The 27,773-nt window shown below is 42.4% G+C and overlaps 1 protein-coding gene across 2 annotated transcripts; it reads right to left on the bottom strand.

Annotated features, from left to right (window-relative positions):
- Positions 1-34: 34 nt before the first annotated feature.
- Positions 35-27,467, bottom strand: ELK4 (ETS transcription factor ELK4). Of its 2 annotated transcripts, none has more exons than XM_060231308.1 (5): positions 27,220-27,467; positions 10,285-10,500; positions 6,283-7,170; positions 4,695-4,811; positions 35-1,981 (listed from the first exon to the last, which is right to left on the bottom strand). In XM_060231308.1, the coding sequence occupies exons 2-5, from the start codon at positions 10,489-10,491 to the stop codon at positions 1,883-1,885; spliced, it is 1,311 nt and encodes a 436-aa protein (XP_060087291.1). In that variant the 5' UTR covers positions 10,492-10,500; positions 27,220-27,467; the 3' UTR covers positions 35-1,882. The 2 variants fall into 2 exon arrangements, with proteins under 2 accessions (XP_060087291.1, XP_060087292.1); XM_060231309.1 differs by having other exon boundaries at positions 27,407-27,461.
- Between the last annotated feature and the right edge of the window lie 306 nt (positions 27,468-27,773).

Below are 27,773 nucleotides of genomic sequence, written 5' to 3'. Positions count from 1 at the left end.
TAAAAAGCAAAACAAAACTATTAGGAATCTCTTCTGATATGTACTTTAATTTTCTAACAAAAATCTACTTGTGGCTTCAAGTCTTAAGGTGCTTTCAAAAATTACAGACAGCCCTGGAAGCTGTTCCCAGAATTCAAGTGCTGTGTATGTACAGAACTCCTGTGGTTCTCAGAGCATCTCCTTCTATTGCAAGATACCTTGGATGCCTATGCACACAAGCTGTCATCATGCCTTCCATCTCTAGTTAAGGAAACAAGACCTTCCCATCAACGTCAGGATAATTTTACATGCCAATTATGCCTGAACTGCCACCAGTGAAGTCTCTGGGAAACCCCAGGAAGGGGGTTAACCACTGCCATGCCGCAAAGTTAAGTGCTGTCTTAAAGCAATTTTAAGGTACTGCAGACTATCAAGAATTCATGTCAACCTTCCACCCACACTCTTCTTGTGCAACAGGAAACTCTTCCAATAACTTCATGTTATTTTTAGTTTTAGGAATCTCTATATGCCCTAACTTTCAGCCCAGTTCTGATTTAAAGAGACCTTTGTTGATCTGATTTAAAGAGACCAGAAGAACAGACCACATGCATTGGTGAGGCAGAGGGGCGCAAAGCGCAAGTGCTCATTTCCCTAATGTCAGGTTCACATATAACATTCTCAGAAACCAAGGCAATGCTACACAAAGACTGACAAATACAAGATCAATTGTCAATAGCCACAAAAAAATTACAGGGATCTTCAGCTAGTATAATTTAAGGTCAGAGTTTTTCTGCTAGATTTCAGAGGAGTATTATTTCCTGCCAAGCAATATAAATTCTCTTTAGAATACTAAAGAATTTTTCCCATAATCTATACAAAGCTTTATTGTTCCAGCTCACAGAATCATGTATATTTCTTGAGAGATGACCAAATCTTTCACTATAGAACACAAAGCTATATATTATTTATTTATAGATGCCACCCTGAAAAGATTGTCTGATTCTCTTCAATATCATCATAAATGTCTCCATGCAAAGAAATAAAAGATTCTCTTACTATAGCCCTGAAGTATTAATACAAGAGTTGCCAACCATAAAAGCAAGGCTATTTTTTAAAAAAAACATAATTTCTCCAAGAATATCTTAGAATTCCAACTTCCAAAGATTATTAAGATTTTTCAATCAAACAGTCAGTTACCAGTCAAAAGGGAAGGTTTTGTCTACTACAGGCAATACAGATTCAGCCACTGAATCCACAGAGAAGATCCCTTTCACCAGACAAAGTTTAATTAAGCCACAAGTGCACAACATCCAGCCTGAGGGCTGCATGCAGATTGGGGAAGCGAATGTCCCACAGACCCTCTCATGAGGCTGGAGGAGAGAGGTGTCAGCACAGCAATATTCCAACCCACTCCCTAGAAATTTCTCAATGCTTTGTTACCCTGGGAAATAGCAATAAATTTCCTCTCCCCTGAATTGAGGGCGTTGTTGTTCTCTGGGCAGAGGGCCCTCCTTGCAATTTCTTCTTTGGTCTGACACCACCACCCCTCAGACAGGCAGTTCTGGGGCCATAAAGATACAGGTGAGACAGGGACTTGCTTACCTCCAGTCAAGTTCTCTTATGGCCGCTGTAACTGCTTCAGTTGTGTGCACTTCTGCAATAAGCCAAAATAACAAGAGGAAAGGAAAATATGGTGGAGATTGGACTCCAATTAAGGCGTTTCCAAATGAATTCCCTCACATCTTGAAGGGAATTTCTGCAAAGGCATTTGAACTGGGAATGGCAGAAATCAAATCAGCTCAGTCTCTGTGGAACTGAACACACTCCTTAAAAATGACTGCATCACTTTGATGAAATCCCATTGTCTTGATTCCCAATCTGTCCTTTCCCCCATAAACCCATACTATGTCTTCTGTAAGTCTGGGGAGAAAGGCCCAGGAGTAGAGGGCCCATCCATTCCTGACACAGTAAATGGTCCATGAGTGTTCAGCACCGATGGAAACTAAAAAACAGAAAGAGATGTTAAGATTGTAAGACTGTAAAAGGCTTTGTTTGTTTTGGTATTTATTCTTGTTGATCATGGCTGATTATATCAAGGTCTTTGTATTACTCAAAGCTATCAAACATTTTCTGAGTTTTTCATTTGAGCTGATGGTGGGCAGAATATAGACCAATTTCACAGTACTATTTCTGAGGAAGAAAAAGTAAGGATGGGGTTGCATTTCTGTTAGACTTTCATGCTATTAAGGGTTCTTATCAAAATGGCCCCATGTTCCAAAATCTCAAAGGACCTTGTCTTGGAAAAATAATCTTACATTTTTATAACATCCTGGCATCTTCACAGGGCTGCTTTCAACCATGTGGTTAATGAGGTAAAAGGTCAATCCAGGCTGATTTATCTACTTTAACAATAGCCATAAAACATTTTCCCTTATTCTGTTATCTGGAATTTCAAGTGAAGGACCCATGAGAACTCTGGCAATCTGTCTTTGGTTTCTACCAACAGACAAGCCCTTATATATCAACTGTCAATCTACAAGATTTTAAATATATAAATCAAAATTATATATATATATATAAAAATCCCCATGCTTAGGTCATCAGGGTTTGCACCAGATGAGGTATCAAATATATCCTCAAAATAAAAAACACATGTGGTACTTTTGACTTTTTCATATCAGCATCTGTTCAAGAAAATGAGTAATCTACCAATTATTACATTTTGCTTAGGAGGAGGGGAAAAATTCAATGCACAAATTAAAGATATAATATTCCTTCTCACAACTACACTGCTGTGAGTTTTAAAAGCTTGTGATTATTAATACAAAATCACACCACAGTATAGAGGTTTAGGGAAGGGGCATTAAGGGAAGCTCTCCAAATTTCAGTGAAAACACAGATGACAGACAAGTCTCCAAGCGACCTTGATAATCACATAGGTGTTACTTAGGAGAAAATATTTTTATAATGTTGCCTACATTTTTCACTTGTATGTTCTATCAGGGAAGAAGATGGCAAAATTTCAGAGAGACAAGCAGAAACCAATGTCCATCCCACTGCACAAAAGCATTACCTCTGATACAACACATCAATACATTGTGAACTGTGGCAAAATTTGGGTTAGGTGGAGACATGAGAATTACTGTTCCTCTCAACATACTTTCTAAAGACGCTAAGGCCCATATTCAAGTAAGAATGGGCTCTGGTTCTACCCCAGAAGGGATTGCAGTCTAGCTCTGCTTGTGAACACCCCTGTAACTAGCCAACTGTAGACTCCAGATTGCTTATATTGCTCAAGAATAGAGTGTACCAGCACCAAGTGTAAACTGTTATAGATTAAGGACAGGCCAGATAGTGCTATCCAAAAGATGCTTGTTCTGTCCCACATTTGTGTATAGTTTACAATGGTGTTAGTGGGAAGGGTCTGCATATTGTTGCTGGTATGACATTTTTTGTAACACCCACCTTGCAAATGCTTAGCAATGAAAGGATATAAAAGGTATTAATTTTAGATGCTGGGGGTTGCTTTTTCTGATGGCCAGTTGGACTCTTCATTTAGGCATCCCAAGGGATCTCTTGATTATTGATCAATATGTGTACACTGTTGGACATACACTCTAAGCAATTTGGTTATCTTGATATTTAGCTAAATAAAGTAGAACAGAGTGCAAGCTTTTGTTTCTTTCTCTTGCTCACTGGGCTGGTCTCTCATCAATCCACATCTGGCTCATGGGCCAGGATAAATTTTTTCCACTACATGAACCAGAATCCTCCAAAGAGTACACAATCATACCCCAAAACTACAGCAAAGAAACAAAGTACTGAATGCTTTAATCAAATGTCTCATATATAGGTGTCTTACAAGTAAAAAGGAGAGGGTAGATGGTTCTTTATTTTATTTATTATTTCAATTTGTATACTTCCCCTTCCCCATGAAGCAGGACTCAGAGCGGTTCCCAGAGGTAATAAATGAAATTAAAACAGTATAGAACACAGGTTTAAAAGCAAACAATTCACAACTGATAGTGGTAGATCCAGCATTAAGCCAGTTTGAACTCAGGAATGGTTGCCAATTTGAGTTCAGGATTAAAACATGGAATATTAGGCTTATCTTCAAGGACTTATCTTACTGGTAAAAAAAAGACTAAGTCACTAGGCAGGTGCTTGTAATAGGCAAGGGTGAGAAAATCCAGTGTCCAGTTACCACTAGTACTTTAGAGGATTTATGGTGACAAATGGCATCTGACTGCTGAAGATCAGAAGCACTAGGTCCCCGCCCCACACACACACACACATTTTCCTTACTTTCTTTACTGCAGCCATTCATTTGAGAAAGGGCAAAAAAAGCTAGATGCTTTGATTAGCAGATTGTGTTGAACTTCAGTACTTCTCAATGTAATGTACTGCCTGGAAGAAAAGGGATGGAGAAATGATGGGAGGAGAAGCCATCCTGGTACATTCTGAACAGAATGAGTGCCCAGGTCTTCACCTCTCATCTTCCAAGCTGGCTTTTAAAAATGCATCCATGGAAGCTAATAATTTATAGCTTAAACAAATAAACTCCCCACATTCAAGTGAAATTTCAGTTTTCAAAAAATCCTGATGTTGTAAGCCACCCAGAGCCCGCTTGTGGGATAGGGCGGGGTATAAATCGAAAAATTAAGTTAAATTAAAAGCCAGCAACAAAATTCTTCCTGCTCTTTTCAGGCACTTACCTGGAAAAGGGTGTTAGCACCTTGCAATCTTGCCGGACTGAGGGGAGCAACTGGGCTGAGTGTGCTCCAGAAATGGATACTGGACAGCAAGGGGCTTGGGGTCAGCAAAATAGGCGTCTGTGAGACATACAGAACAGTATCACAAAACCAGCTTTGAGTGTGCAAAATACCCAAAGTTCCCATTAATTTCAAAACAATTAAACACTGCTGACTTAGAGCATCAGTTCCAGAACGCAATCTTCAGTTAACATGTGCAAACCCTAGAGGAAAATGGTGGCTGTGTGGAATACAGAAAACCAAAGATGATCACCTGAGTTGAATTAGTTGTCCATGTCTACACTTCATTCATATAAGCATGTCCTAGTTTTAACCCACATGGAAGTATTATGAAGAATGACAAGTTATATATATTACGTTAACCCTAGACACACTGCAAAAAAACTGGAAATGCATTTTCAAACTTTTTCCAGGGGCCATTAGGGAAGTACCTCTATTCCAAACTTACATTCCCACTCCTATGAAAAAAAAACTAAAAATCTTTATTTAATTCAGCTACCTAATATTCTACTTAGGCAATATTAAGGAATCAAACTGAAGGAAATGAACAGTATACAGCAACTGAGTAAAGCACTCCTTAAAGAATTAAAATGGTGCCCCTGAAAGAGACAAGCATAAACAGCAATGGGGCATGGACAATTTTCATGTGACTTCTTCCAACACAACTACAAAAAAGTGTGTTGTTAAAGCACCCAATGTATAAAAAGGAGTAGCTATGCAAGTTTCTTACTGACTCACAACACATGCTATAGATTCTCAGGTGTACACCAGGAGTGAAACAGACCCTTATGCAGCCATTCTGACCTTATATTTTTTGTAACTTTTGTAAAGCAGATATTAGCATACTTTAGGTCAATACAGACATAATGTTCCCAGTTAATCATTATGTCTACAATCAATTGTAGCTAGAGTTATGTCTACAATCAATTGTAGCTAGGTCCAGTTCTAAAATCTCAGTTTAATATTAGTTCAAGATCTAAGAATTCCCTTCTGATTCTAGCACACATAACATTGTTGCAGACATAATGGTTAACTAAAGTTAGATAAGTAAGGGCAACATCTGCAACCCAGAAGGCAAAGAGAGTGGAGGAAAGGAGGGATGTTATCCCCAAATCTGCTACCAATTATGTGATCATGGTTAAAGAACTGGGAACACCTGTAGTCATCCTTACTGGCAACACATCTGTAAACATTCAAGCTAGAAAGTCTGGATGTCCTGAAGGATTCTCTCCCCAGAACAGAATACAACAACTCCACACATTCTAAACTGATTTCATCCCTCACCATCATTTGATATAGATGATATGATTTTTTAAAGAGAATGAATATAGTAGACAGTGTACCTAATCACATGGAATTCAGGGTAGATTTCTTTCCAGCTTCTTAAGTATCACACTTTTCCTCAGCCTTCTAAAAAACAGCAAAACCTCTTCTCAAGAGGCCACTGAATCAACATTCATTTTTCTACCTAGCTTGTAGTACATATATATTGTATTCATTTTTTAAAAAAAATGAAAGAAGGTAGGATTACCTGTGAAAAAAGTGCTGGTGTAAGAGAAGCAGTTGGGAGGGAAGGGCTCAGTATTCCCAGCGGACTTGGGTCACTGCCAGTAATGACCAGAGTGGGAGCTATTTCCAGCCCTTTGGGCTTTCTAGTTCGGCTATGACGCAACTCTTTCTCTAGCACTGATGAACTTTGTTCTTTGGACTCCAGAGCTTGGATCTGAGAATGTTCCAGCTGATGGCAAGCCACTGATTCTATCTCTGTGTCGATAATCAGATCAGGATTGGAATTCAAAGGTGGCAAAGGTGACCTAGTGGGAGCCTGCTGAGTGGAGGATGCAAGTGACGTAGGAGTGAAATTGGTAGTTAAGCTTGGTGAGGGTGCTGAAGTTTCAGCTGGAGTCACTTTGGGCGTCACTAAAGACTCCAAGGCTTGGAGAGTTTCATCTGAACCTGAAGGAAGGGGAGAAGCTGCTGATGTGTTAGAAGCCAGGTGAGTAGTAGAAGCAAGGGGAAAGACTGAAGGCTTTTTGGAGGACACAGTCACAAATTTTATGACTGAGAGTGTTGGTTCCTGAGGAGTTTTTTTCTCTGCCACTTTCTCTGTGGGATTCTCTATCTTGATCGGCTTAAAGAGTTTTACACAAGAGGAGGAGTTCAAGGAGTTCAAAGTAAATGATGAATATAGGCCTGAGTGGATATAATCATTGCGGCTGGAGGACTTTGCACAGGATAGAGGCTTCTCCTTCCCACAGTTCTCTGTGTCCTTTGTAGCATTACTGGCATCTACCAAGCCAGCCTGCAACTCAACATCACCCTCAGTCCTGCCAACTGCTAACGGATCCATGTTCAGAATCTCTGGATAAGACACAAATTTGTAAACAAACTTCTGACCATTAACTTTTTTGATGATGTTCTGTGGAAAGAGAAATCCAAGGATGGGGGAGAGAGAGAGAGAAAGATCAGCTAACTTTCCTATTTTGCTATAAATGTGACCTTTAGTAAGGAAATACTATTTACAATGAGACAAGTAATCCATGAGTATATTTATTATCCTTATATCTCTTAAGAAGCTTAGGCCGTGGTCACACTCACCATTAAATCCATCCTGTCGCTATTATACCCCGAAGCTTTTTTACAACGAATGTACTGATCAGACATCCCTCCATCCTTCAGTTCTAAGCAGCATTGGTCCCGTCGCTGGTTGATCAGAGGTCTCAACCGGACCTCATTTTTTGAGATGGCATTCCACACTCGCGCAAGCGCAGTACGTGGGATATTGTGCTTGGCTTTTTTTTAAAAAAAAAAAGGTGCCAGAAAAGGTGGGCAATCTGCCCCCCCCCCCATTTAAACACCCAGAAAGGAAGGGGAAGCCCAGGAGCTCTCTTTGCTGTCTCTCCGCCTGGCGGGGAGACAGCAAAGGTGGGTGATCTTCTCCCCCCCCCATTTAAACACCCCACCATGGTGTTTAAATGGGGGGGAGCACGGCAACTCTCTTTGCTGTCTCTCCGCCTGGCAGGGAGACAGCAAAGGTGGGTGATCTCCCCCCCCCCATTTAAACACCCCGCCGTGATGTTAAATGGGGGGGGAGCACGGTAACTCTCTTTGCTGTCTCTCCGCCTGGCGGGGAGACAGCAAAGGTGGGTGATCTTCCTCCCCCCTCCATTTAAACACCCCGCCGTGTGTTTATATGGGGGGGGGAGGAGCACGGCAACTCTCTTTGCTGTCTCTCCGCCTAGCGGGGAGGCGGCAAAGGTGGGTCATCTTCCTCTCCTGGCAGGGAGACAGCAAAGGTGGGTGATCTGCCTCCCCCCCCACATTTAGGAAACGTCCCCTGTGCATGCACCAGTCGTTTTCGACTTTGAGGTGACACTGCTTTCACAAAGTTTTCATGGCAGACCTTTTACGGGGTGGTCTACCATTGCCTTCCCCAGTCATCTATACTTTCCCCCCCAGCAAGCTGGGTACATATTTTACCAACCTCAGAAGGTTGGAAAGCTGAGTCAACAATTGCTGGCGCAATGATATCATTTGGAGTGGGCTCTTGCAGGGAAGCGGATGTGCGCTTGCGACGAGTCGGCTACAATGGAGCATTCAAACATAGAATGTATGCGCGGGAGTCGTCGGAAGCATTCTTATTCCAAATTTAATGTACTATCAAAAAAGTCCGCGTCTCAGTCGTGGCAGTTCGGGACACGAACGAGCCAATGACCATTGCCAGATGCTGATGTTTGAACAACCGCATAAAATCCGACATGCATCTGGCTTTCATCCATGCCCATCTCATCAGTTTATGTGCGTCTGACCTCGGCCTTAGTGTGGCATATATGGAGATTCCTGGGGATCACTTAATCACATGACCACAGACCCCATGATCCTCCATCACTGAGGTCTGTCACGTTAAAGAAAGCTTTACCATTTCTCTGAATGCTGAAAAAACAACCATGGCCAAAATAGGTAACAATGGCCATCAAGCTACCCAACAATTTAACTTTAAGACTAGCCTAGTTTATTATAATTCATTCCTGTCTAAGACCATTGAAATCAGTCAGTTTAGACTGGAATAACTCCATTTAACTGTTAGCCTATTGCCTCCACAGTTGGAAACCTTGATGCAGAAGGCAATGAAACTTAAGGCCAAAATTCCACAAAACAGGCACAACATTCACATCTATGCGCACACAGTGTTACAGCGCCAAGGCTTTGAGTGAGAGAACATTTAATGTAGAAGAAACAAACAGGTTGCTGCAAGACCTCATGGAACAGCATGAACTGCAGCCATTTCAATGCCTTTGAACAATATTTGGTGGCAGTAGCTTTCTTCTGTACTTGCAGAAGTGTTGATCTAAAATGTATGTGCTGTGCAGTTGCATAATACTCACTTACCAAGCCAGATATAATGTTAGGCCAACAGAATTCTGATCAGCCTGCCACTCAGAACCAACTGTATTACTTCCAGAACACTTATTTTCTCATCCACAGAAGGATAGTTACAAAATAAGCCGTTCTTAAGAGGTCACACTTATTGCTGTTCTTGGAGAGCATTTAATAAGCTGTTTCTGGCATGACACTGATTTACAAAAAAAGTAAGGGGGGGGGGAGTGTCTTTTTAAAAAGTTTTGATAAATATCCCAAGCCCTTGTGCTATAACAGTTAGAGCATCATAGGAGGAGTGAGAAAACCTAGGTTCAAAATGCCTATCAGCAGTGATGCTTACTGGGGGATCTGGGAGTAGTCGCAAATACTGAGCCTAAGCCATCTCAAAGGGGTGTTGGACAGAAAAAACAAAGGATGGGTAGAACTATTTGTCACCCTAAACAACTTAGAAGAAGTGTGAGATTTAAAAAGATATGAGAGCTATAGTCACCATTCTGGAAGAGTAACACGGACATATTTCAAATAAACAGCTGAGGATAAATGGGCTATGAAGCTTCAAAGGTAAAACAAGATTTTTTTTCTAAACAACAAAAGCCAAATTCAGAATACCATTTGCCGCCATCCATGAATTCAGTTTTTTTTCAGTTGTTGCTTCTTCCCCAGATGTGTATCTGTATTTGGTGAGCTGGCGGGTACTTTTCATCAAACACTTTTAACTATATGTTATAGATACTAACTAAGCATTCTAATCTCAAATCAATCTAAAGATATTCAAACCTAGATAAATCACCATGGAAAGTGATTTCTCTGATAGGAAGGAGAAAATGAAGGAACAGATGAGATGCCCACTGTGTCATCCTAAGTACATCCTAAGCTCTTCTGATTTCAACTGACTTAGAAGGATACAATTTGGTTTAGGATAACACCATCAATTGCCTGAAAATTTTATGCTGCATAATAAAGCAGAAACTAGAATGCTATTTGGATCAAGACAGACAATGACACCAAAGCACAAAAGTAACATTTATTTGCATGTGTCCTCCAGACGATGACACCGACACCTATGCTGCCATGAATAAGAAAAACCAAAGCTCATTAGACAAAGGACAGCAAATAAGAGGATTAAGGATCTGAGAGGTAAAGACAGAGTTACCTTCACATAATAGTATCTGAGTGCCCGACTGAGTTTGTCATAATTCATGCTAGGCTTGTTCTTACGAATCCCCCAGAGGCGGGCTACCTCTTCCGCTTGAAGAAGTTTGAATTCTCCATCGTTGGAGGTCCAGCAGATGATTTCCTTGTTCTGAGGCTCTTGGAGGAGTTGCAAAAGGAACTGCCACAAAGTGATTGCACTGTCCATAGCAGTAAGCTGAAATTCAGAACAAAACAGAGAAGATCACCACAGAGGTTATGAGTCAGAAGGGGGGTGGGCAGGGAAAACATATACATCTCTCCTACTTCAAGGCAGGCAGAAGACAGAGTGTATTCCCAGTCATTATTGCCACCAGATAAGCAGCTGCAGCTCAGAAGCCTTTTTTCTCTACCACTCTGCTTTTTCACATGGACTATACTTTGCCTCATCTAACTAAATTAGGTCACTTTTGAGCAAGCTTCAGTCATTCATTAAATTTATCTGCAAAACATCCCTACTTCTGACTTACCTCATAAGAAATTATGTCACTCTTGCTACCAAATCTATTCAACACCAATCAGAACACAAATATGGAAGGGCAGGAGCAGTTCCAAATGTGCCACAATTATAAGTTTAGAAGTAGCCATTATTATAATTTATAATTTAAGGAGAAAAAAAGAACATATTACTTGTGCTGAAAAAAAAAGTCGTTCTATTCAAGGACTAAGCTAAATATTTTATTATTAAAATTCTGCTTCTAAATGAAGTCTGCATTACAGGTCACTTGTATCCAGAAAGCTGGCAAATGGAAAGAGCTATTGCAAAGACCATTTCATATATATTCAAAAGCAACACATATTTGCTTACCAAGCACACACCTGACAAGTAGCCTCAGTGAATCCATGTTTGCCAAGTTACACTGATCATGTTCACATCATATTTTTAGTAGGGCATTTAATCGTCTTAGGCATACATCTAAAAGCTATAAGTTAAATGGCCTTACACTTTCCCTGTGCACTCAAACCCACCTTTGTTTTGAACTACACAGATGTGATTTTTTTACACCCATACCTAAGCATACACTTGCCCTGTTCAAAGAGGTGAGACAAAACTAGGCTACCATCCACATAGATCTATGAGAATTTTTTCCCAATTTTAATTTTTTTCTTTGAAATTCTGTGCCTGATGAACCCTGGAAGAGTTAGATGTCCAGCACAATAAAATAAGAATATCCTTAACTAAAGGAATATTCACATGAGGCGGCAATGGCTCTTAATTTTCTTGAGTGGAAACTCTCCAAGTGCAGGGCCAACCACAGGCTCGCTTCCAAAGCCATCCTCCTCAAAATACATACCTAGTTACCAACCCCAAAGGAGGATGCAGTAATAGCAGAAGCTGAAAGGACAGATCTGTCAGACTTGTCACTTTGAGAGATGGCTGGAGCCTCAAACCCCACTGCAACCCATATAGGGTGGAAAAAAATCAATGAGTTTTTTTTTTTTAATTAAAAATTGGATTTTTAAAATAAAATGCTTTTTGAGGAAAATCTAAACATAGTTTTCTATTTAAGAAGAAGACATTGGATTTATACCCCACCCTTCGCCACTTGAAAGAGTCTCAGAGAGGCTTACTATCTCCTTTCCCTTCCCCTCCCCTCATAATCCTGTGAAGTAGGTAGGGCCAAGAGAGCACTGACGGAAACTGTTCTTAAGCAGGACAGCTCAGAGAGAGTTATGACTGACCCAAGATCACTCCAACTGTTGCTTGTAGAGGAGTGGGGAATCAAACCAGTTCTCCCAGAAGAGTCCGTACACTTAACCACAATAACAAACTGGCTCTCAGTTAAGATACATTATGGTCCAAAGGTTATTCATCATGAAATGGTTTGGTTTTAATTATGTAGTATGAGGCTGGATATTCATACAAATGTTTAATTTTTTTGGTAAATGAATTCCATTAATCCATTCACAATGTCATATTCTTCCAGAAATTTATGTAAGATTGGGCAATTTTTCTGTCTAGAACATAATATCACAGATGCTTGGTTTTACAGTTCTCAAAACTGTGAATTTGTCTGCAGAGATCACATGCCTCTTCTTCACAGCAAAAATGTACAGAGTTGAGAAAAAGACCTTAATCCCATTGTTTAAAAGACTTTAATCCCATAGAGTCCTTTGCATATCTATGTACACAGAAACAATCTAGAGTTCCCAAGTTCCCACTGGGGGGTGGGGGTTCCCCTGATTCTGGGGTCTCCAACCCACCACCCCATAACAGGCCAGTAGGAGGAGCCCCACCTCCAAAAAGCTCCAGTGCACTGCTACATGCCTGGTGCGATGTGTGTTACCAGGAAGTGATGGTATCACACCATGCACATTGTGCATGTGACACTCTAGCAATTAGGTAAAAAACTCTATGGAACAATCCCCTGCCCAGAGCCCGGTAAGACTTGGCAACCCTAAATTAAACCCTTACCTTTTAAATGCTAAATTAAAAAAAATCAAATAGAAGATCATTGGGAGTGGAATAGATCTGTGCAAGAAGTTAAGTGTGAGGAGGGAGGGGTAAGAAGTAAAAATGAAAGTGACTTTTGAGCAGAATGCGCCACAAGTCTTTGCATCTTTGTGTGTATAGCCTGAGGTTTATCACATTATTCTTTCCTTGGAGGAGAAAACTTATAATGGCAGCAGGCCATAAAAGAGACCTGGGTTTGGGAATATTTTAATGAAGTTCCTCTACCTATGGGTAAGGCAGGCAATTGTGCAAAATGCAAACACTGCAACCAAGAAATGCAAGGCCTAGTGGCCTGAATGAAACAACATCATGAGACGTGCTGTGATGAAGATGACAAAAGGAACATGTTTGAACAGGCAGTATCTTCAAATTGGTAAACAACCATTTTGATTTCATCATATTTCTTAAAGGCTACCTTGAGAAACTATCATGTTTGAGCAAAATTAACTTTGTTATTATTATTACTGCATGTTGAAACAAGCAAATATTCCTTTTTGGGCAGTACTGAGTGGTAGTAAATACAATGAATAATACTACATAAGCAGAAATTGTATAAATAATAAAATAACAGCACTGACTTTTTTGTTTAGGGGAATCCATCATCAACATAAAGGATTCTGGAAACTATCCACTTTTGAGATCACTATCCTCCTTTTCTACAGTTTCAGAGTTATCTGTGCAGGATAGTGTTTCAGTCCATCATATACATCACACATCCACAGTATATCACCTAAAAGAAACAAAAAAGCTGACCACCCAGAAACCACCATAGATAAGTTTGTGATGAAAACTAGCAGATTAGAAAAAGAGTTAATTGATGAAAAATTGCCCAGTTTGTTTACGCAACAAACTCTTCTTTCCATCTGATTGAAAATCCACACTTCATTAATATGGTTCAGTCACAGAAACCAGGATACAGTCCACCCAGCAGAGTAGATGTTGCAGGGAAACTGCTAGATAAAGTTTATGACAGAGAAATGGAGCAATGTGCAACAGCTCTAGAGGGTAAAACTGTTAACTTAAGTCTTGATGGGTGGAGTAATGTCCACAATGATCCTGTTGTACGTGCTTGTATAGCAAGAGAAAAAGAGAATGTATTCCTTGCAGAAACAACTGATATGTCAGGAAATGCACACACAGCAGAATACTTACAAGAAGTGGTAGCAAAAGCTGTAATAATGTGTGAACAAAAATTCAAATGTCTAGTACGCAGTTTGGTCATAGACAATGCTGCAAATGTATCCAAGATTAGAAAAAATTTAGAAGACCAGGAAGGGAATAAAAAGGGTAAAGGTAGTCCCAGTCTGACAGCTACAGTATGACAGCTGGTGATCTAGCTGCCAGGCTAGGTCACAGTGACCTGATCAGCAGACCGGCTTGAGCCGGCAGAAGCCAAGTGATGCAATCTGCTGAGTCAGCACGGCCAGGATTGGCTGCTTGGACTATATATGATCTGTGTGTGCATCACACAGGTCTCTCCCTGTGAGATGGTGGTTAGGCGAAGCACTTTGTCCGTGGAGGTGATATTGTATAGACTGCACAAGAGAGCACTTGTTGTGTATATATGTTAATACACCTTTTGGCACTAGTTGCACGTGTCTGCCTGATTTTCTTTCCTGAAGCCCTGTGTCGGGCAAGTCATCTCCCTCACTCTGCTACTCCCGCTCCGACAGGGTTATGGGCCCAGGGCGGTTCCGCTGCGCGGAGGAGAGAGTTGAGAGTTGAGCTGACTGTGAGTTTGGAAAGAGCCGGAGGCGAGGAACGCCGGTGAAGGACACAGAAGCACCACCGTTCTCTGTTTGAGAGCCAGAGGGACGTCGGCAGCCAGCCGTGAGGAGGAGTCGGCACGATGGCTCAGCAACAGCTTGGAGTAGCCGTTGAGAAGCTCACCTCAGCCAACTACGCGGTGTGGAGCCTGAGAATGCAACACTACCTCAAGCGTGAAGGGCAATGGCTGTTCGTGAGTAACCCCCCTGCTGACTTATCTCCTGCCGAGACTGTGTTATCGGATAAGGCACTGGCCAACATAGTGCTATCTATAGGAGATGACCAGCTGGTTTATGTGCGGGGAAGGACACTCCCAAGGCTGCCTGGGACGCGTTGAGTGCGGTGCATGTTAGCACCACTGCTGGTTCCCTCATGGCCTTGACAAGGAGGATGTTCCGCACCGTTATGCCGGCTGGAGGGTGTGTGAAAGATCACATCAAACGGCTAACGGACTGTTTTGTTGAGCTGGAGGCAAGAGGCAAGACTGTAGCTCCAGACGACAGAGTGTACATTTTGCTGTCGTCGTTGCCACCTGAGTACACTCCCCTGATAACTTCTCTGGAGACGGTGGACGTAGCGACCCTGACCATGGAATACGTCTGTGCCCACCTGCTTGACTTCCAAGAGAGAATTGCGGCCGTGAGCTGTCCGGGGGTGTCGGCCGGGCAGCGTGCTGTTATCGGTGTGTCCGGGAAGACAGCCAAGAATGAGCCAGCTTTTGCTGCTGGCAGGCGTCCGAAGGTGGAGGAAGTGGAGCCGACTGCGTTTGCAGTCCGTCGCTGCTATGGATGCGGGTCGTCGCAGCACCTGCTCCGAGCTTGCCCTGAGAGGGAGAAGAGGCGGGGGCGTGTGCGGCGAGAGCGGAGGACCGCCAGCCCGTGTGAGGAAGCAACCCGGCTGGTCACGTCTGCAGTAGAGAGCACAGGGTCTGCTTGGATTTTAGACTCCGGGGCAACGAGCCATCTCTGCTGCGAGAAGGAGTTGTTGAAAAACATTGACAGTCCTGAGCATAAGTATGTGAGATTGGCTGATGGGACCACTGCCAATTCTGTTTGCTCAGGCAATGTGGAATTTCCTGCACTGAAATGTATGTTGCAAAATGTGTTGTATGTACCCTCACTGCAGTCTAACCTGTTGAGTGTTAGCACACTGTTTGACCAGGGATACCAGGTGAGATTTGAGAAAACCTGCTGCAAAATCCTGGGAGGTGGGGGAAAGTTGCTTGTGACAGGAAAGAGGGAAGGTAAACTGTATGTGGTCCAGAGTGATTGTGCCCAGGTGGCTCAGGTGTCAAATGAGCCTGTGCACAATAATTGTATACATTTGCTCCATAGGAGACTTGGGCACTGCGGATTTAGGGCGTTAAAGAAAACCCTGGAGCTTGTGCCTAGTTTGAAAGTAAATCCTTGCAAATGTTACTTGGATTGCCAGGTCTGCAAGAAGACCAAAAGCAAGGCGTGTGCTGTTGCTAAAGAAAGCTCAAGGGAAAGCACACGAGCCCTGGAACTAGTCCATTTAGACGTTATTGGCCCATTGCCAAAGAGTCTGTCGGGGAGGAGATACTGCTTGGTGGCCACCGACGACCACACGAGGTACGCGTGGGTTTTCACCATGGTGCATAAGTCTGAGGTGTATAAGACATTCACCAAGTGGGTCAAAGCAGTGGAGAGACAATTAGGGGTTAATCTCCTAGCTGTACAAACCGACAGAGGGGGGGAATTCTTATCTAACCAGATGAAACGTTGGCTGGAGAACAAGGGCATCGCCCACCGTCTGACGAACCCGGCAACGCCCCGAGAAAATGGGCATGGGGCTGTATTGCAGAATGTGATGTATTGCATGTTAGAGGATGCACAACTGCCAATGACCTATTGGGCAGAAACCATACATGCAGCTGTTTTTTTGCAAAATAGGGTTTGGTGTAATACTGTGAAAAATGTGCCTTACAGGTTACTGTTGAACAAGACCCCAGATTTGAGTTCTTTAAAAGTCTTTGGGTCACGGGCTCGGGTTGGCATCCACTCCACGAGTAGCGGGGAGGGGGATGTCCGGGCAGAGAGCCTAATTTTTCTGGGCTACAAGCCAAGGGCCAGGTGTTATCGTTTCTGCAATAGCAAAAGCAAGATAACACTTAGTAAGAGTGCCCAGTTCAATGAAGAAAGCAGCTGGCCAAGGTTGCACTCCTTGCAGAAACAATTTGTCCTGCTGCCAAGTAGCGATAACGATGTTGGAGCGCAGCCCAGAACTCCAGCCCAGGAGGTGGCACCCAGTGGGGCTGGAGAAGGTGAGCCGAATGCTGGCACAGAGCCTGACGAGCAGAGTCAGGAGGCAGAGCCTCAAATGCAGGAACTGGAGGTAAAGTGTGAGAGTCAGGAGGTTCAACACCCAATTACAGGGGCAGAGCAACCAGCCCAGGAGGTGGGAACAGAGCAACCCGAAGAAGACAAAGCTGGTCCAAGCACAGGGCCACGGGTGTCTGCCAGGTCCACCAAAGGCCAACGTCCCGCTAGGTACAAGTGTCCCTATGTCACTCTGACTGTCAATCCAGACCCACCCGGATTTGAGGAAATGTTAAAAGAAAAGGCTAAGAAATGGAAAGCCTGGGTGGCAGAGTGCGAGGCAAGGGAGAAGGAGGCTGAAGCCAAGCGTCTGAAAGAGCTGGCTGAACAGGAACACGATGATGTGTTTTACAATCATGATGAGTTCCTGAACGAATTCCGGAAAGGGTTCCGAGCTACGTAAATATGAACTGTAATGTTGCTGGTGGACATGTATGTAAACTGTGTAAAGTGTTTTGGTGCACTGGGTTTAAATAGATTAGGAGGTGTGTTGGAGCAAGAATCTACATAAACCCAGTCTGACAGCTACAGTATGACAGCTGGTGATCTAGCTACCAGGCTAGGTCACAGTGACCTGATCAGCAGACCGGCTTGAGCCGGCAGAAGCCAAGTGATGCAATCTGCTGAGTCAGCACGGCCAGGATTGGCTGCTTGGACTATATATGATCTGTGTGTGCATCACACAGGTCTCTCCCTGTGAGATGGTGGTTAGGCGAAGCACTTTGTCCGTGGAGGTGATATTGTATAGACTGCACAAGAGAGCACTTGTCGTGTATATATGTTAATACACCTTTTGGCACCAGTTGCACGTGTCTGCCTGATTTTCTTTCCTGAAGCCCTGTGTCGGGCAAGTCATCTCCCTCACTCTGCTACTCCCGCTCCGACAGTGCAAGCACCAGTCATTTCTGACTCTGGGGTGATGTTGCTTTCACAACATTTTCACGGCAGACTTTTTACGGGATGGTTTGCCATTGCCTTCCCCAGTCATCTACACTTTCCCCCCAGCAAGCTGGGTACTCATTTTACCGACCTTGGAAGGCTGAGTCAACCTCGAGCCAGCTACCTGAACCCAGCTTCCACCAGGATCGAACTCAGGTCGTGAGCAGAGCTTAGGATTGCGTTACTGCAGCTTTACCACTCTGCGCCATGGGGCTCTTTTTAGGAAGGGAATACAAAGCTAATAACATATGGTTGCAGTGCTCATTTGTTGCATCTCCTAGCCAAAGACTTCAGTGTTCCAGAAATAAAGACTAATGTTTTTGAAATTGCTAAATACTTCTGTAACAATCATTTTGCTGCAGCAGCCCTGAAAAGAATGGGTGGAACCAAACTAATGCTCCCACAAGATGCTAGATGGAACTCTGTAGTGGACTGTGTTGAGCAGTATATCAAGAACTAGCCTATTCTGATGACATTTTGCAAACAAAATTGAGAAAAAATAGATAGCACTGTCACGGTCAAAATCCTCAACATTGGGCTTAAGAGAAATGTTGAACATATGCTGAGCATCCTGAAACCCATTTCAGAAGCTTTAAACAAAATATAGAAATATAGCTGTTTTTATTGCTGATGCTGTTGAAATTTGCAAGGAACTAAGTAAGCACTGAAAAACAGGATGACACACTGACAGAATTAAATTACAAGCATTAAAAAAACACAAACTGTCTCCAGCTAATTTTTCCACAAATATATCCTATACCAGGGTCAAACCTTAAATGCTAAGGAAGAGGAGTTAGCTATGACATGGGTATCCAGCAATCATCCATCTGTATAATAAACTTCAGAGCTAAGGGGGGGGCATTCAAGAAATATATGTTTGCTGATGATGTTTTAAAGGAAGTCACACCAGTGAACTGGTGGAAGTCACTTAAGCATTTGGATTTAGAGACTGTTGAAGTAATGATTTCACTTTGAACAGCAGTAGCATCTTCTGCTGGCATAGGAAGACTATTCTCTTCCTTTGGACTCATTCATTCTAAATTGAAAAATCATTTGGGACCTGATAAAGCAGGAAAGTTTGGTTTTCTTTTCCAGATTATGAACGAACAAGATGAAGTTGAGTGAGCTACAGAGGATGGTTTTTTAAGTTTTTAATACGTGGACCAGGCTGATACTCTAAGGGTTTTTTAAAAAAAGATATTTTGTTTAATTATATCAATTAACAAACATAGATGTTTAAGCAAAAACAAGAATATATGCTATAATGTTATTGTTTTAAAACAAATACAAGAATACATATGCTATAATATTACTGTTTTAATTAAATAAAACTATTTAAATTGTTATTAAGCTAGTGATTATTTTTTCCTTCCAATAAAGTACAGCAGAAATCAGTAATTTTTGATATAACTGGAAAACTAATCTGAAAAGTTGCTATTCCAAAAATGAAACCTTCATCTGGTTTTAAATATTAAGATTAGACCAGCAAGAATTAGTCTTTATGTAAAGCCATGATTTAAGGAAGAATAGGAAGAATATTCTCTTCCTTTGGACTCATTCATTCTAAATTGAGAAATCATTTGGGTTGATTTAAATCAACCCAAATTTGATTTAAATCAAATCCACACTGCCCCCATGTCAGCGATTCCTGACCTTTTCAGTATGGTGACCCAAAAGTTCCAATTATTTGATATGGTACCCATCCAGCACTGGCCCAAAGTTTATTGCAATTAATACCTTTGATCCTTTGAAATATACCAAATACAGCAAACACTCTAGTACCTATCAGGATAGGTTTTATTTGATGAAAATGTATAAGCAATGAAGAAAACACCAACTAATGCATGACATGGAAGATACAGGGTCACATCTTGGGTTTCCAAAATGCAGAAGAGAGCAATGAGAGGGGCAGGGGCAGCCATCAGGGAGGGCTGACTGGCAGTGGCAACCCACTTCTTAGACACTTTGTGACTCACTTTTGGGTCCTGACCCACAGGTTGGTCCCTGGTGAAAGCAATGGCCAAGGAATACACATCACCAGTTTTAAGTTAAAAAAATGCAATTACAAATCCATACTTTCAGTAATGAAAGGCTCTGGTGGCAATTCTGTTACTAAACACACCTCAGCAAGGACCAAGAAAGAACCATGTACAAAGGAAGAAACAGAAATGGCCAGCTCAAAGGAGATTTTGGAATGTAGGTAGCCCCAGAAAAGGTTTAGCATAATTTAAACAGGATTCATATTTTTTAAAGTTGTGCCTCAGGGCAGATCCTTTTTCTTTTTAAAAAAGGTGAGGTCTGTTATTTCATCACTTTTAATGATATCATGCCAAATGTATTAGTCATTCAGAGGACTCAGCATACCTGGATTTGCAGCATTAGCAGGACACCCATTGCGAATGCATCACAGACAGTCTAACTTCATGTCACAATATCATTGCATGTTTCATCACCCCAAGGCCTGTCAACCAGATGTGCACTAGGATTTTCATGCTCAGAACTTATTTATATATTCAAGTTATGAATCACCTATTCTTTTAAGGCTCTAGGTGATGTATAACCAATAAAAGCAAGTTAAAAAACCAAATGGACAGCTACATTAGATGGTTTCAAATACTTCCTACTCCACTCTGGACTGCACCATAAACTCACAGGCATGTGAGGAGAGGGCCAAAGCAGAGATGGAGGGGAAAAGAAAAGAGGAGGAGGCTGGAACTGTCACTGTCTTCAACCAAAGGCCTGGCGGATCATCTCCACCTTACAGACCCTGAGGAACTGTATTAAGTCCACAGGGCCCTGGTGGTGTTTGTCGAAGAGTTCCACCCTAGCTTTGGATGAGGAGACCCAGATATCTTTAAGGCCAGGGACCACCAAAAGATTCTCAGCAGACCATAACATTCTTCCAGGGATGTATCAGAGGAGACAGTCCCGGAGATGTTAAGGTCCCAGATCGCTCAAGGCCTTAAAGGTCAGAACCAATTAATTCTAGTTAAATTAACTAGAACTAGAGACTGACCAAGAGAGAGATCTTGGGGTCGTGGTAGATAATTCACTGAAAATGTCAAGACAGTGTGTGATTGCAATAAAAAAGGCCAACACCATGCTGGGAATTATTAGGAAGGGAATTGAAAACAAATCATGCAGTATCATAATGCCCCTGTATAAATCGATGGTGCGGTCTCATCTGAAATACTATGTGCAATTCTGATCACCGCACCTCAAAAAGGATATTATAGCATTGAAAAAAGTCCAGAAAAGGGCAACTAGAATGATTAAAGGTTTGGAACACTTTTCCTATGAAGAAAGGTTGAAATGCTTGGGGCTTGGAGAAACATCAACTGCGGGGTGACATGATAGAGGTTTACAAGATTATGCATGAGATAGAGAAGGTAGAGAAAGAAGTACTTTTCTCCCTTTCTCACAATACAAGAACTCGTGGGCATTCAATTAAATTGCTGAGCAGTCAGGTTAAAACGGATAAAAGGAAGTACTTCTTCACCCAAAGGGTGATTAACGTGTGGAATTCACTGCCACAGGAGGTGGTGGCGGCTACAAGCATAGCCAGCTTCAAGAGGGGATTGGATAAAAATATGGAGCAGAGGTCCATCAGTGGCTATTAGCCACAGTGTGTGTGTGTATATAAATAATTTTTTTGCCACTGTGTGACACAGAGTGTTGGACTGGATGGGTCATTGGCCTGATCCAACATGGCTTCTCTTATGTTCTAGTAGCACAGAGGCCTGGTTCAGATCAACAGGACTAGGGTGGACAGGAAGATAATTGAAGACACCTACTGCTCCCTGTTCAGGATAGCAGAATTAAAATTGTACAAGTATTCAAAAGGGAAATGCAGCTATAAATATCTTCCCATATTCAGGCTCTATACAAAGTGCTGGTGCTTATTTTTAAAGCCCTTAACAACCTGGGATCTACATCTTTGAAGAACCATTTCTCCTTGTATGTATGAATTCATCAGTTTTGCTTGACTCAGAAGCATCTTCTTTCTGCCTTTTCCATTTGGCCAGAGTATGGTCAGTTCAGGCCCGTAGTTTGGGGGGGGGGGAGGCCGGCAGCTCCACCCAACCCCCCTTTCACCTGTATGGCCCTCCTCTCCCCGCCGCTCTCACGGCCCCCCAATTCCCCCTGCTCTTGCAGCCCCCAATCTCCCTGTTCTTGTGGCCCCTGATATCCCCGCCACCACTGCTCTGGCGGCCCCCACTCTTCCCACCATCCTGCTTTTTAAATGTGTGATGTCATTTTGGGCCCCCAGGCCCCTCCACCTGAAATTTTATTCCCTGAGCCACCCCACCTAAAATTTTCTGGCTACAGGCCTGGTCCAGTTGCTGCTTTGATGTCCCCTTTCTTTGGACCAGCCTCCCAGAGGAAGTGAGAATGCCTTCAGTCAGGGCTTTTTTTGAGCAGGAACACAGTTCTGACTGGCTTGGCGGCAGGGAGTGTGGTCTAATATGCAAATAAGTTCCTGCTGGGCTTTTTCTACAGAAAAGCCCTGTGCAAAACAATGGTGTCAGGGGTGTGGTCAAATATACAAATGAGTTCTGCTGGGCTTTTTCTATCAAAAAAGCCCTGCCTTCAGCCTTCTGATCATCCACAGAGGCTGTAAATCCAAACTGTTTAGGAGGGCTTTTTAAAATTATACTCCACATTTTCTCATTAGTGGGGATTTAAAAGCTGCTTACGGTATTGTTCTCCTCCATTTTATCTTCACAACCAATTCCCTGTGAGGTATGTTAGGCTTGGAGAGTAACAGGCTAAAGGTCCCCCAACTTGTTAGAGCAGCCTCCCAGAGGGCATGAGAATGGCTTCTACCTTGCTGGTCATCCACAGAGGCTGGGGATGCAGATTTCTCCCATGTTCTAGAGCAGCATTCGAATTATTACACCATGCTGGCTCTCAAACAGAAATTGCCTGGCTATTGCTGAGCTGCATTTTTTCAATTATTTTATTTCTGTTCTACTTTTATGTTGCCTGCTTTGGGATCCAACTCTGCTGTGAGAAGAGCAGGCTTAGAAATATTTAAAGTACTGAAATGTAAAATAAACCCACAAATTACATGGAGTGGCCAGTTTTTCAAATTTGTCTCAATGTCCTGCAGAATTTGAATTATTGCTTTCCTACCTCCATAGCATGACACGTGTTCAGGATCCAAAGAGCCACACATGAACTTACATGTTACTAGACAGTCACTGAGTCAGTCAGGGTAAAGTCATGATTGAGAGCATCTGCTCTGCATGCAGAAATTCAATCCCTGGCATCCCCAGTTAAAAGACTCAGTTAGTAGGTCATATGGAAGACAGAAGTTAGTAGGTCATATGGAAGATCCTGGAGAGTCACTGCAAGTTAGAGAAGACAATGTTAACCTTGGACCAATGGACTGATTCAGAATAAGGCAGCTCTTGGAGGTATCTTCAACATTTCTACTGCAGCTGTTTGCATGGCTGAGTGGACAAGCAGCTTTTTCAAAGCTGACTTTGTCCACTAAGCAGTCACAACACAACTTTAAAGACATTCCTGGCTATGTACACATTTTTTTCCTGCCATTCTTGATTTGCAATTTTCTGTACAAACAAGGGTGAAAGTTTTAAATTTGGGAATTAATTGCATTTAAGTGATAACTTTATCTACACAATTAATACAAATGCATACGATACCACATATTATATCAAAGTTCAGATCCAAAAGCTAGTTCCAGTATGCCAATGCAATAATTTTTCCACATTCCTTTTTGGGGAGCACTGACGTGTCACTGTGATTTTCAAACTATGCTCAATTTCAAAAGCAGCTTGTCATACAGCATCTGGGGAAGGCTTGCTGTTTAAGACATATGGGTCCAAAGCATGCACTCCTTAGGTACACAGACCTAGATACAAAGTTATTGAGATCCCAGCCCAAATAAATGTACATGTACACTGAATGCTTTCTGACCAAAGAGGCTCACATACATTTTTTAACTTCGCTTATACCCTGCCCTTTCTCCACTAGGGATCCCAAGTGGCTTACACCATGTTTCCATTTTATTCTCATGACTACTCTGTGAAATAGGTTAGGATCAGAGAGAATGACTGGCCCCAGGTCCACCACCAAACTTCCATGGCAGAATCAGGATTCAAACCTGGATCTCCCAGATTTTAGTCTGACACTCTTAACCACTACACCACACTTTAATTAATTTGTGGTTGTAATAACATCAACTCTGTTTCATAGATGGGCAAAACCCCCACATTACTGATGTTTAAGAGGTATTAAGAAGCAGGAGCTCTGGCATGAAGTCCAAAGAAACTGACATGAAGCCACATGATGCTAGAGATATGCAAGATGTCCTGAATTCCTCAGAGGAAAAGCAGGATATGATTAACAAATGCCAAACCTGGAATAGAAGACTGAGGAAGAGATGAAAAGTACAACTTCCTGTCTTGAACCCTTAACATCCCCTCCCCAAAACATAGCAGTGTGTACACAGTACACACTCAGATCAAAATATACATTTGTTTAGAACAGCAGCTTAAAAAAAACCAAACAGCTTCAATGCATATAGAGTTTACTGCTGAATCTGGATCTTTTCCAGCTGTTATTATGAACAGACATGTTTTGAGCTTCATGTGTATGCACATCTGCAGCTGCATTTTAATTATTTGTTGTAAACAATTTCAACTACCTCTAGATGAGAAAGAGGTGTGTACATTTAGAAATAAATTTAAAAAGAACTCCCAGGCCATAATAGTGGAAGTTATATTTTAACACATTTGAACTTCTGCCCTTAATGCCTAGGTACAAATTAGAAAAGTATTTGAGCATGCATATTTATTATAGCCTAGAGAATCATGAATATGTGCTGTGATCTCATAATGAGAATGGACACACTCATAAGCAGAGCTGATTACAAAGAGCTCCACCAACCTTCCAGAGATCAAAGTCCTGATGGGAACCACAAGACTTCAATGCTTTTAGCAATTACTTTCATTTGCCAAGCTCCTGGTGTGCAAGCACACTCCTGTTTCTCCACCCACTTCAGGCCACAAAATGAAGCCTCAGTGTTTTCATACAAATGCCTCCAGCACTGTCAGAACATCACACCTCAGATAACTTCTTTACTACTGAGCTTTCAGAAGAATGCCTATGGAAACCTTTTAAGAGCAAGATGCACTCAGAGCAAGTATTAAAATGCTTGTAACTCTTTTCAAAAGCCCTGGGACATGAACTGCCTCCTCTGCTGAAAAGAACCCCAACAATGAGCAAGTCCACATGCCAGCAGTTGGTAAACATGCAACACCAGTCTTTGAGCATCCAAAAATGTCCGGGGGTTTTCCGTGTCGGCTCCTACAAACCACAAAAACATCCTGCTGTGTCTGCCATTTATTCATGCTCTCCCAATCAGGGCAGCAGCAAACAGATGACAATACAAAGCTGTGTAGATGGGTGCACAATAAACAAAGGGGAGAAATGGGGTATTTTAATATGATAACAATTAAGAAGAACAGAGCTGAAGCAGCTGAGCTATGCAGATAATGAAAACACGCAGAGATAAAATGAAGATAATCAGGGAAAGACAAAAATGGAAGATCAGGTGCTGCTGGAGTACAGAACATTTAAAGGAAGGGGGGGTGTCAAAAAGAGACAGGTACGTGATGCAAAACAGGTGAAAAGACTAACAGATTCTGCAGAACCTGAGTCAGGAAAGAATAAGGTCCCTTTCATACAGGCTCTTTAGGCAAACAGATTTTTTTAAAAGGTTGAATTACAAAGCCAGGATTAGGCAATGAGGAATAACAAGTGTGATCTTGTATCAGCACTGGCCACACACTCTGAAGGAACTCTGGTTCAGCGAGGCTCTTCACTCAGGTACCATTTGCAAAGGTGGGTTAAAATGTGGCTAAACTCAAGCCTGGGTTGTTCTCTAAAATTAGAACAATAGCTTAATTCCTGCATTGTTGTTAATGTGATCAAGTAAGGTCATCATCTAGTGTGGAGAAGAACATCCTGACCCTTTAGATGCTTAATGGGATGTTATTCACAAGGGAATGTTACTCACCTCAAAGCCACAAAAAACGACAGCTGCTCACTTCCACTCATTAAGTATATATTAAAGGAACAGGATATTTCTTCTCCAAGATTGTTGACAACGCTATTCTCAAGGTGTGCACCCCCCACAGAAAGCATGGTTATTTTGGTCATTTTTGGAACACTAAGCAAGCAAGAAAGAAAAGCCTTACAGGATTCTGAATGGAATTCTCAGAGGCAAACAATGGTGCTGTATATTCTGGTTCTTACAAAAAATGAACAAGGTGTTGCCCCTGAATAAATTCTTACAGCAGTGATTTGCACAGCATTAGGTAGTGAGGAACTCTCACAACAATTACTAGGCTGGTAGGGTCATGGATCCCAGAAGAACTACATTGGGAAATCCTGTAATGTGGGATAACTGGAAGGTAAAAATAGGCCTCTACAGCAACTTCTGAACACTTCAGTAAACAGTGAAAGGGGCCTTGACATTGAATGCCACAGGTTGGGAGTTACACCCCAAGAAGCTACATTAGAAGGGTGTTTATTAAGAACATAAGAACATAAGAGAAGCCATGTTAGATCAGGCCAATGGCCCATCCAGTCCAACATTCTGTGTCACACAGCGGCCAAATATATATATATATATATATATATATATATATATATATATATATACACACACACACACACACACACACACACACTGTGGCTAATAGCCACTGATGGACCTCTGCTCCATATTTTTATCTAACCCCCTCTTGAAGGTGGCCATGCTTGTGGCCGCCACCACCTCCTGTGGCAGTGAATTCCACATGTTAATCACCCTTTGGGTGAAGAAGTACTTCCTTTTATCCGTCTTATCCAGTTATTCCGAAGAATTAAGGTAAATCCGTCAAAAGCAAATATAACCCAGTACATTTGAGGTACTGAATGGAAGAGCCCCGATTCCAAATCCTTGCTTAGGTATAAATAATCCTATTTTTTCCATGGCAAGTGACAAGATAGATGAACAAAAATGGCCATGAATATCAGAAGTACAACGAATTTATAGGCAGACCATTAGTAAAATTATTGACGAAATAAAAGTTTGGGTGAAGGGGGAAAGAAAAAACTACCAGGAAAAATTGCACAGATGCGAAGACATTCCACAAGGAGCCATGTCAAGGGGAAAAGCAGGGCTAAAGGCTAGCCGGGTCTCAAACCCAAGACCTTTTCAGAATATGAGCACTAGAAAGGAAAGTCGCCTGAGCACGCGCAGAGTGCTCCTTTGCCGCTTCATGTCCACTAAACGCAAGCCTTTCGGGAGGATTCCGGCGGAAACTGGAGGTGTGGCAAGGAACAGGAGAAGAGACCCTCCACAAGCCAACGGCCCCCTCACCTAGGCGGAGCCTCTCCGCGCCAAGCGGTTCCCGTGCAGCGGCAGGTGCTGAGCTCCCTGCCGGATGGTGGTCTTTCATGACCCGGGGCCCCTGCGGAGCCGCGATGCTCGGGTCCCCATTCCTTCGCGGCCAAAAGCGAAACAGGGAAGCGCCTTAGAGTGTGCGATTCGTGGACTTGCCAGTTACTCCGTGACAGAGCGACTCCCCTGTCCCATTTCAGCTGCCGTACCTCACACTTCCGCCCCTTCCCCCAGGGGAGAGGATAGAAACTGGAAGACCAAACCAATCGTGATAGGTTTACCAAGAAAATTGTTCAATGAGAAGCTTTGTCCCGCCTCTCGACCGCAAGGAACTATGGAGATTGAAGTTTTTAGTAAGTGGGAGGCTGGCCGCCTCTACAGGCCGGAGGCAGACAAAGCATGTGGTTATGCAGAATGTGTTTGGTAATGGGCTTCGGGCCTGTCCCCAAAGGCTCCTTTGGTATACGCCCTCTTTATTGCGGCACACGTTTTCAGCCTGCTGGTTTGTTTGTTTTTAATTTAATCAGACTGTA

The sequence above is a fragment of the Heteronotia binoei genome, chromosome 2 (assembly GCF_032191835.1).
Source record: "Heteronotia binoei isolate CCM8104 ecotype False Entrance Well chromosome 2, APGP_CSIRO_Hbin_v1, whole genome shotgun sequence".
Taxonomy (NCBI): Eukaryota; Metazoa; Chordata; class Lepidosauria; order Squamata; family Gekkonidae; genus Heteronotia; species Heteronotia binoei.
The sequence above is the reverse complement of the archived record's forward strand: the minus strand, read 5'-3'. Positions and strand labels throughout refer to the sequence as shown.